Genomic DNA, 12,141 nt, shown 5'->3' on the forward strand with positions numbered 1-12,141 from the left:
ATGTTTATAAAAAATTTAAAAAAATTAAAAAAAAAACTACATTGAGATATCACCTCATAGCTGTCAGAATGACTAAAACCAACAATATAAGAAACAACAGGTATTGGTGAAGATGTGGAGAAAGTAAAATCCTCACGCACTTTTGGTAGGAATGCAAACTGGTGCAGCCACTCTGGAAAATAATACGGAAGTTCCTCAAAAAGTTAAAAATAGAAGGATCTTATGATCCACCAATTGAACCAGGAGGTATTTATCCAAATAAAAAAATGCTGACTCAAAGGACTACATGGCCCTCAATGTTTACAGCAGCTTTATCTATGATAGCTAAATTTTGAAAACAGCCCACCTGTCCATTGACTGATGAATGGATGAAGAGGTGGTGTGTATGTGTTTCAACACAAACATACACACACACACACACACACACACACACACACACACACACCAGAATATTACTCAGCCATAAAAAAGAATGAAATCTTGTCATTTGCAATGATACAGATGGAACTGGAGAGTATTGTGTTAAGTAAAATAAGTCAGAGAAAAATAAACACTATATGATTTTACTCATATGTGGAATTTAAGAAACAGAAGAAATGAGCAAAGGGGAAAATGGGGGGGGAGGGAGAGAGATGGACAAACCAAGAAACACTTTTAACTATGAAGAACAAACTGATTGTTACCAGAGGGAGGTACTTGCGGAGATGGGTTAAATAGGTGATGGGGACTAAGGAGTGCACTTGTGATGAGCACTAGGTGTTATATGGAAGTGCTGAACCACTGTATTGTACTCCTGAAATTAATATTACACTGTATGTTAATTAACTGAAATTTAAATTTAAACTTTTTTTAAAAGTGAATTTAAAAGACATTTGTTTTAGGGTAATAACAATATCCATATGATACCATATGATGGATATACATCACTATACATTTGTCTAAACCCAGAAAATGTACAACAGCAAGAGTGAACTGTAATGTAAACTACGGAATTTGGGTGATAATAATTTGTCAGTGCAGATTCATCAACTGTAATAAATGTACCACTCTGGGGTGTTGATAACGGGGGAGGCCATGGATGTGGTAGGGGGAAGGTATATGGGAAATCTCTGTACCTTCTCCCCCAGTATTGCTGTGAACCACAAACTGCTTTAAAACGGCAAAATTTTCTTTAAAAAACTCTCAAATTTTGTTATTTTATTGTTCTTAGCATATATTTTCCCTCCTTTCTGTTCATCTCTTATTTCACATATGCATTTAGTTACTATCATATGGTTACCATGTGCTGGAAGATACACTATGTGTTGGAAATATGAAGATAAACGTGAGCTACTTCAGCTTATAGAAAATTCTGAACATAATGGAAGACCGTACTGTGTAAAAGAACACTTACGATCTAGGGGAATAAGAGCCATTTGGAGATATGCATAGGACATTATAGTAACAAAGAGGAAGGATACTGAATTTTACAGGAAAGGTATTCCAGAGAAGGGAAAACTAAGACTAGAGGAGGAGGGGAGGCAAGAATGCTTCACTGAAGACTGAGTTCTTGGTGTATGGGAAGGAGGGGCTTCTAGAAAGACCTGAGGAAACATTTGGGGGTGATGGGTATGCTCATTATCTTGATTATGGTGATGGTTTCATTATCTATTTCATTATAGACTGCAAAATCAAATTCTACAAAGTTAAATATGTGCATTTTATTGTATATCAATTATACTTCCATGATTTTTTTAAGGTCTAATGCTGTTTGAAAGAACTGAAGTCATCCATGTAAGAGCAATGGGAAGCATATGAAGAACTTTAGGGAGGCAGTGAAGGATAGTCTGTGGTATTTCACACTCATTTTTTATCTTTATAGATGTTTCCTGCAGTCAAACTAAAGATTGAATCACCTGGTCCTATTATAAATAAGGAACCATCCTCTTCTTATATATAAAGGACCACGCCTGTCTGTATACCCAGGATACATTCCTGTCATTAAATGAGTAACATGGGTCTTCTTTATCTCAACTTACTTTTAAAACCAAACTTTGGGGGCGCCTGGGTGGCTCAGTGGGTTAAAGCCTCTGCCTTCGGCTCAGGTCATGATCCCAGTGTCCTGGGATCAAGCCCCGCATCGGGCTCTCTTCTCAGCAGGGAGCCTGCTTCCCTTCCTCTCTCTGCCTGCCTCTCTGCCTACCTGTGATCTCTGTCAAATAAATAAATAAAATCTTGAAAAAAATAAAAAAATAAAAAAAATAATAAAACCAAACTTTGAATATGCCAGAAAACAACAGACATCATAAATAAAAGCAGAGAGGCAAGTAAGAAGCATTAAGAAGAATTGCAAATATTTACAAAGAAGTAACAAAAAGATTACATAAGAAGATTCTACAAACTAGAAGGAAAAAAGAGTAAAATAAAAGATATTATAGGCAGTTCTAAGAAGAAAAATAATATATAATAACTGCTTCAATATCATCTCATAACCAAAAAATATAAAGTAAAATATATACAAACAAGTGAAAAAAAAAAAGATATTAAATATCGGTGACTATACTGGGAAAAAAAAAATCCACACATATTGTTTCTAAGTGTACACTGACACGTGTATCTTGGAAAAGTAATTTAGCAAAAACTATCAAGATAAAAAATACCTTTAACCTAGTAATTGAAATTCTGGGACTCTTTCCTAAAAAAATAATATTAATAACAAAGCTAACTTTTACAAAGAGTTTATCATTTTAAGAGGATTTACACATATCCACTGAATTGATTTTTCAATACTCAGGAGAACACAATGCAGATGGGCACTGTTACTGTCACTGTGATTGGTAGAATGATGATCCCTTAAATATAACCACTATTCCCTAACACTGTTACATGTCAAAGGGACTTTGCAGATGTGATTAAATTAGGGATCTTTAGAAGGGGCGATTATTCTGGATTATCCAAATAGGCCCAAAATAATCAGAAGGCTCTTATAAAAAAAGAGGAGAGGGTCAGATAAGATGTGATGATAAAAGCCACAGTGATGCTGGACAATGAGCCAAGGAATGTGAGCAGTTTCCAGAAGCTGGAAAAAGGAAACAACTATCCTTCCATAGCCATCAGAAGGAATGCAGCCCTGATGACCCATTTTGAACTTCTGACCCCCAAACAACTTTTGTTGTTTGAAGTCACTAAGTTAGTGGGTAATTTGTTATAACCGTACCAGGAAATAATATAGTCCCATTTCATAAATGAGAAAATTGAGGTACAGAAAATAAGTACCCAAGAGCACACAGCTAATAAGGTTGGTCTAGGACTGAAACCCATAGTCCACACTCACATCTAAGATGTACTGCCTTCAAATGTATATATAAAGATGAATGCAGAACTACTCTTTTAAAAAACCCCGGGAACATACAATTTTTTTAAATGGGTATTGACATAATATTTCTGAATAAAATTTTCAAGTACATACAGGAAGATGTATACAAAATTATTTTAAAACCCTCTAACCAACCTTCTTTAGAGGAATAGTTAAAAGAAAAAGTCACAGTAGAGACCATAAAATACCATTTAAGAATTTAAAACCAGGGACACCTAGGTGGCTCTGTTGACTCAGGTCACAATCCCAGAATTCTGGGATTGAGTCCCACATCAGGCTCCTTGCTCAGTGGGGAGACTGCTTCTCCCTCTGCCTGCCCTTCTCCCTGCTTGTGCTTTCTCTCTCTGACAAAAAAATAAAATCTTAAAAAAAAAAATTTTTTTAATGAAAATAACTATCTCGAAAATATATTTTTTACAATGACAAAGTTTCAGAACAATATATTTTTCTAAATGTTCACATGAACACGCATGTATCTGGGAATACAAGGAAACAGGATTGGAAGTCCAACAAAATGTTGAAAATAATTCGTATGGAATGCAGTGAGCTAGTGAGATACAAGGAACTTCCACATTGTATTCACTATTTTTATATGTTATCTGAATGTTTTACAACAAGAATATTAGGGTATATTTTAAAACAGGCATTTTTAATGCAGGGAAATATGCATAAATATCCTACAACAGTTTTTGATTAAAACAACAACAACAACAAAACAAAACAACGGAGGGCTCTCCTGCACAAAGTTTAAAAACCCTGCCCTATAGTGACACCAAATGGTGGTAGCTCAAAATACAGAATACAAACAGGGCATTTGCTCAGTTCAACCTTCCTATAAATGCTTTAATCCCTTTGAAGAACAGACAGCTTAAGAGAATTAAGTAATGTGGAGACAAATACTCAAAAACCTAGAATTTTTAATCAAAGAAAGTCTAATGCATCAAGTTTCAAATGCAAATTTTTAGGCATTTTTCCAAACTTCAGCTCATCTTCTGATCCCTCTGAATTCACATATCTGATTTCTCCCACAGTTAAACCATGATACTGTGAGAACAGTGATTTTACCTAATGGTTTACTGATGAAAGAAACTGCAAATATAAAAAAATAGTTCTACAACTAAAATCTGGTTCTACTCAATGGGAGTAAACCCTTCAGCAAGTAGGCAATATTTTGGAAGGATAAATGAGGAGGTATTAGAGCTTAAGAGGGAAGGAAGAAATCCAAGAAAAGAGGCAGGCAGGTATATTTTCACTTCTTCACTTATTGATGGAAAGTTAAGTTGAATAAAGGATGAGGAGAGGGCATACCAAATATAAAAAGATATCTCAACAACAAAGAGTCCTGAACTGTCCAGGGGAAATAATATTTCAAATTAAGATTTTTGAAGGGATATTATTTTTCATATGTCAACATCTCCCAGAAAACATAGGACATATAAGTATAGTCTACTCAGCTACAAAAACAATTTAATAGTATCATTAGACTATTAGACCCTGAATTCATAGCACTGGAGGATTAATTTCAAAAGGTACCAGACCACCACCAGCATCACCATCACAACTAGACTACAGAGCACAGATGGGACCAGCCCCAGAGCAGCTAACAACTGTCCTACTCTAACTGGCCAATGTCCAAGTCATAAAGACTGAAAAGAGAATTAGTTCAGAAAGGTACCTCAAGACTCTGAATTATTCAAAGTAACCCATGAGTGACTAAACTCTTTATAGCATGGAACTACCTGTATCTGGTATTCATGCATTAAAAACTTTTTTTTAGATAGTGACAATATCTCCATTAAAAAAGTTTGCTTCCAGTTTCAAGGGAAAAATAAAGTGCATATGAAATACTATGTTATAGAAAACCAGGAGAGAATACAGACATATCAAAGTCAATCAGAGAAAGACAATTATATGATCTCACTCATCTGTGGAATTTAAGAAAGAAAACAGCACACCATAGGGGAGTCCTAAAACAACACAAAATCAGAGAAGGAGACAAACCACAACAGACTCTTAGTCATAAGAAACAAACTGAGGGTTGCTGGAGGGGAGGTGGGATGGGAGATGGGATAACGGGGTGATGGGCATTAAAGAGGGCACATGATGTAATGAGCTCTGGGTATTATATAAGACTAATGAATCACTGACCTCTACCTCTGAAACCAATAATACATTAAAGTTAAATAATAGAATTTAAATTAAAAATATATATATATAAAATATATTTTAAAAAGAAAGCTTCAGGAACATAAAATTTCATGACTATTTGTATTTCCCAATAGCCTATTTGTATACCACACTCTATAACAGGACACAGGACACATATTTTAAAAAGAAAGCTTCAGGAACATAAAATTTCATGACTATTTGTATTTCTCAATAGCCTATTTGTATACCACACTCTATAACAGGACACAGAGTCCTAAAAAGTTGTATCTAAGTAATACATGACAAAAGTTAAGGCATATTTCTAACTTACATGTTATATCTTATATATTCGAATTGGTCTTCAATTGACATTGGTTACTAGCATTTTTGGATGTTTACTTTTGCACATTGCCTTTCTATCAAAGAGAAAATATACAAATGCCAATGTCCTGGTGGAGCTGCTTTTTATTGTTTTACATAATTCTTTAGTGGAATTAAGATCAATTATAAAACACAAACAACTATAGTGATTTTATTCTATCAAATTTTGATGCTGGTTGAAATGGAACACACCTTTCCGAGAAATCTGTATGTAATTCACATGAATCAAATCAGTACATTTATATTAGTTGATGAAAGAAAAATTTAAACTGGCAAATAATATAATTGTAGAGTTATTACTGACTTTTTTTAAGTTAGAGTTGGAGAGTGAGAGAGAAAGAGGAAGGGGGGAGGGAAAAGAGAATCTTAAGCAGGCTCCATGCCCAATGTGGAACCTGACATGGGGCATGATCTCACGTCCCTGAGATCCTAACCAAGAGTTGGGACAACAAACTGGCTGAGCTACCCTTAACGATTTTTGTTAAAATGAAAACAATATAGAAATCACTATCAGGTTATAGAACCTGAATGACACAGAGCTAAAAGTAAGTCTCTCTTGGGTGAAAATGAAAAGGCAAGTGTGGGCCTTTTGGGGGGGTGCAAAGGCTATCCTAACCCTTGCCTATTCCTTATCTGTGAAACATTGCTGGTTTTTAGGTAAAAATAATTAGTACTTTAAATCTAAGTTTAGTCAATGAGTAAATATTCTTCTACAAGATCAAAGTCATGTAAGAATCTGCAGTTACCCCAAAGTAATAGACCATCTTTGATAAAAACATAATTAAATTTATTACTTTAAAAGTGAAACAATATAATCGGAATCAAAGAAATATACATGATCATTATAACCAGTTCCCTAAAATCACCAAATCATGTTACTTATATTGCCCTGATAACTTGAAAAAAATACCACTCTTTAAAGAAACAATATTGAGCTTTTAATTCAGAAAGTACCAAAAACTCCAGGCATTCCACAGTGTTCTATAATTTTTGGCCATCATATTTTTTGGTAATTCTCAAGAACTGTTTAGAACTTTAAGCAGGTTTCCCCCTCTCTTTTTGGTGAGGGGGAGAGGTGTCTGAGAAATAGAGGGAGATTGGCAGTGATGACAAGTTGCAATGGAAGAAGGTAAAGTTGAAGAACATTACTGTTTGACCAAATAAATAAATACAAATACACACACACACACACTGTATTTCCCCCCTCAAATTTCTTTTTCCTTTCTTCATGAAAGCAATTACATCTTAAAATTTTAGTACCACACAAACTAGAACTTGCAAAAATGTCTTCAAGAATATTCACTATCAACATATAATAAAGCACTGATCATATTATTTATAGCCAATGTTCTTCAATAGAACTACTCTTTCTACATTAAATTTCATTTGCAATCAGGTACAACCCAGCATAGCATGTATAGATTCAAGGTCAACTTTGAGTCGAGATGTCTCGAAATGGAAGTGGTCCATCTCTGTCTAAAAATCAAAACTATAACCTCTAGCACTATGATAACACTGCTTGTAAATCATGGCTCTTTGAAGTGAACTCCAGATTTTCAAAGAAGGGCATAATCTGGCTATTTTAAATACAACTAAAATAACTGCAAGTTTGAGCTCATTCTTCTGTGAAAATCACTAAAACATGGCAAGAATTTTACATTTTCTCTGTGATGATGCTCAGTGTAAAATGTTACTTGCTAAATATGCATTTTCACATAAGCTTGTGTGTGTTTCAGATTTAATGTGAATGGGAAATACTTTAAAACTGTAATTTTACATTTTGTAATCTTCATTCAAGAGTCAAAAAAGATGGGCAAAAAAGTCTGTGGTTAAAAACTTAATGCAAATTCTCCCTGGAAGACAGGGATCAAATAGGGATCGAAAGAAAGACAATGTGATCAGGTAATAGAATATAAAGCAAAGAAGGAAATACAGAAGAAAGAGAAAAAGAGAAGATAAAATGGTACTCTAGAGAACTGGGTAAGAAAAAAGAAAAACATTTTTGTAAATAAGTTAAAAAAACTTTATAATCAAAATTTTAAGACAATGAATAGGGGAAAACCCTTTATTTTCCCCTTTCTGTGTTCTAATCAGAGTTTTGTGAATTCAGGAAGGGGACAAGCGCTGTGGAGAGGGGTGAGGAGAATGGGTTTATGAAGGGACAGGAAATAGTTCAAGAGCAAATGCCTACAACATGCAAAATATGGTATGCAGACAGTCCTTTAGTTAGTCAACCCAAATTTTCAAAATTATATCAAATACAATTCTATCATATCCCTGGAGGTTGGTAATAGAACTGAAGATAAAAGGGAAATAAAGAATCTTACACATAAAAAAGAAATGGGAGCACCTGGGTGGCTCAGTTGGTTAAGCATCTGCCTTTGGCTCAGGTTATGATCCCAAGGATCGAGCCCTGTGTCAGGCTCTGTGCTCAGTGAAGAGTCTCTTTCTCCCTCTCTCTCTGCCCCTCCCCCTGCTTGTTTCTCTCTCTCTCTTATTCTCTCTCCAATAAGTAAAATCTTTAAAAAAAATTAAAAAGAAATGAAACACTAAAGTATTTCATGATGACTAAATGTAACCAACCTCAAAATGATAATCGTAGGAAAAAAGAACAGAAGAAAGCTTGATAAAATCTTAATTTTAAGTTGCAACTCAGCTAATATATAACATTGGGAAGTATTTTCACCTCTTTGGACCCCAACTTCTATAAAATAGGAGGCTGGAGTGAGATGATTATCAAGGGGTCTCAAAGATTTTTTTCTTAAAAAGGTATTCATTTTTCATCTTCATTGCCAAGAAAGAGACTGTATTTCTAATTCGAGTCCAAAATAGGAGGTGAACGGAGGTGAACGACAGAACAAGAAACTGAAGCTATTCTTGCAATATGTTGGAATACAGCTTCAGAATAAAACATAAATATACCCTTCTGCCATAGGAGTGCAGTTTTCACCTTACATTCTGACATGAAAGAGAGCGCGCGCGCGCGCACACACACACACACACACACACACACACACACACACACACACACAATCATGCTCATGCTTCTAAAAAACTCCTTGGACTTCCCTTAAGTCTACAGTTTCAATATATATATTTGAAATCAAGATAATTTTTCATAAATATCCTGAGATTAAAAAAAGGCAAGATGGACACTGAAGGTTTATGAAACAATCCTGATGGGAAAAGGCCTGACCTTTCCTTTCCGATGTGGCACAGTATAAAACCCCCACCCAGAAGAGCAAACGCTGAGAGATGGACGGTACTTACCACAACAGCAAACTGCTCGGGTTCACATAAGTTGTTATAGTCATTCTTGAACTGAGACAATGAACTTAACTGTTCTTGATCGGGAAGATGTTTTATTAGGTTCTAAAAATTAAAACCACAAGAAAATATCTTCACCAAATGTGCTTTTGAATTCTAGAAAGACTTATTAATCAACTATGGGAAAGAAACCACTGAAAAAGTCAACCTTTCCTTTTGGTTCTAGGTAACCTCAGCCTTGTACTCAGCCTTACACTACATTCTCTGCATCCTGAAAGCAGTCAATTTTCCTCTTCTCTCTCCAGAGTTATATATTCAAATCAAGTGCTACTGAATGTTTATTTGATTAACCATAAAACCGAGAAAGAAAAACTCAACCTACACCAAAGGAACAGATTTCTCACCTGGGTAAATGTGATCAATTACATTTCAGCTTTAGGGAATTAAATGTCAGAAATTTCAGGCAAAGCCAAACATTTTAACGCTTCATTCAAGGGGATAAAAGAAATTATCATACTGCTACTAAAAGGCAAGAAAAAGAAATGAAATTCAGGAAATTTTAATGAAACTGCTTGCAAGATTTAATGAACATGATTACAGGTTTAATAATAAAAATTAAAGTATCTCTAAAACAAACTTTTCTGATGGGAAGGTAAACTTGGGAAGGCACTGAAGACACAGAATGATACACTTTGCCGATAAAAAGCCTATAGGGAGCTCCTTTAGGAACTTAAGTACCCATGGTCTTTGCCTATATCATCAGCTGTCCAGAAACCACATGCTCTGGGTTATTTCAGCTCTTTTGTCTTTTATCCATGGCCTTTCCCGAGCCACACACTTAGACAAGAGAAACACTCCCAATGGAGAAAGGCCAAATAAACACACAAATTATCTTCTCTGTTAGAATTTTAATGATTACACAATCCTGGAGACAAAGTCTATACAGATCCTCTGTATCAAAATAAAATTGACTATAACGGTGTTATAAGCAAGTTAGTGTCCTGATATTAAAATTAAGAAAAAGAGTGGTTGGTGCTCACAATTCCAGATTATAACATCAGTATACTCTGTACAAACCCAAGTCAAGTATAAGTTATAATTAAGCCTACATCATGCTATATATATATATATATTTATGGGGAAAAACTCCCCCTCCCAAAAGGTGTCATTAGTTAAAAATAATGTTAGAGGACATTCTATATCAAAGGAGTTAGATCAAAGAACAAGTTTTGGACTCACTGTGTACCTTTGGAAAAAAACTTGGTTGACTGGCCAAAAACAAACAAAAAAAGTGACAATTTAAGATCATCCCTAAAAAAGTATTTACTATTAAAACTACCAACTGAATAAAAGCAATAGAGGATTTTTCCATACAAATAGAAATTTCTCTTATGAAAATTGCCTGAGGCCCAAAGACCTGGTTAATGTTTCCTTCAACCATTCTAGCTGACAGCTGGATTATTTGAGCTATTTACTAACCAGGCCTCTGAATTTCTTCAGGATCCTTTTAGATGACCATCAAATCCCCTTAGATATCTGTAGTTCACATATAATTAACCTTTTATCATGAATTTATTAATTTTTCACTTCATTAGCTTTGCTTTGTAATGAAACTCTTATGATTTGTAAGAATAGAGGCCCAGACTTCCTTGGTCTCTCCCTTTATCAAATTTACCATCGTTTCACAAATCTTAAGGTCCTATCAAACTAAACTTTTTGCAATTGCTCCCGCCCCCCCACCCAGCTTTTCCCTCACAGCACAGGGAATTATTAGGGCCAGAATAACTGACGCCTGCTACATTACTTACATGGTCCTACTGCCTTTTCTACATCCATACTGTATCCAACCCTGAAGAACCCTCACTTCTATACATGCACACATGTAAGAACCCTCACCTCCACACATGGCACAGCACTCCCCTAGCACAGCCTATACATCTTAAAATCAATTAATCCTGATCCAGTCATGTTTATTTCATGTTTATGCAAATGTCATTTTCCTTGCCAAACTATAAATTCCATGTCTAACTGAGCCTGACATAATGCCTTGCACATAGTAGGTATAATAAAATATTTGCTAAATGAATTAATTACTAGATGACAAATGAAGGCATGTGGGTAAAGAATGAGGTAGAGAGCTGACATCAAAAACAGCATACTAAAAAACAACAACAACAAACAACATATTACTGACATCTGGTTACATATGAATAAGTAACAAGAAATGACGGAAGAAAGTTAAGATTGTGAACAGAGCTTACCAAAATGGTGATTAATATCGAGTAATGATTTCTTTATTTCTATGCCCTTTTCAAAATCAGCAGTTTTTTACTTTACAATTAGGATATTTTTTAAATCAGATTTCAAAGAGCATGAAATTCTTATTTTTTAATATATAAATACTCAAACTAAGTCTTAGATCTTAAATCCCCAAAACTCGTTTTATATTAGTAGGTGTGGTAGGCAGGATGACCTAAAGCACATCCTCCAAGATGTCCACACCTAATCCCAAGAACTTGTGGAAATATGAGGTTACATGGCAAAGGGAAATCAAGGTTGTTATCAGCGGACCTTAAAATAGGAAAATTTTTCTGTATTATCTGAACTGCCAAATGTAACCACAAAGGTTCTTACCAGTGAAAGAGGGAAACAGAATAATAGAGCCAGAGGGAGATGTGATTACAAAAGGAAGAAGAGAGAAAGGCAACATTGCTTCAGAGTTGAAGAAACATGTCCCAAGCCAAGGAATGTGGGCAGCCATGAGGAGCCAGAAAAAGAATCTTTTTCTAAATCCTGTAGAAAAGAATGTAAGCCTGCCAACACCTTGCCTTAAGCATGGTAAGTAAGACACACACCAGATTTCTGTTCAATAGAAATGTAGGCTGATACATTTGTGTTATTTTCAGCTACTAAAGTTGTGGCAAATTGTTATAGCAGTAATAGAAAACTAATATATCAAGAAATTTTACAGAACTGGATGCTCTTTGGAC

General features: G+C 35.0%; 1 protein-coding gene across 6 annotated transcripts in view; it reads right to left on the reverse strand.

The window, feature by feature from the left end:
- Nucleotides 1–12,141, reverse strand: part of DIAPH3 (diaphanous related formin 3) — a 510,449-nt gene that overhangs the window by 259,700 nt on the left and 238,608 nt on the right. For all 6 annotated transcript variants that reach the window (XM_047720091.1, XM_047720089.1, XM_047720090.1 and 3 more), the window contains one exon: nucleotides 9,155–9,256. In XM_047720091.1, coding sequence (XP_047576047.1) covers nucleotides 9,155–9,256 — 102 coding nt within the window. The remainder of the gene's footprint in view (nucleotides 1–9,154; nucleotides 9,257–12,141) is intronic.

The sequence above is a fragment of the Lutra lutra genome, chromosome 3, assembly GCF_902655055.1.
Source record: "Lutra lutra chromosome 3, mLutLut1.2, whole genome shotgun sequence".
NCBI lineage: Eukaryota > Metazoa > Chordata > Mammalia > Carnivora > Mustelidae > Lutra > Lutra lutra.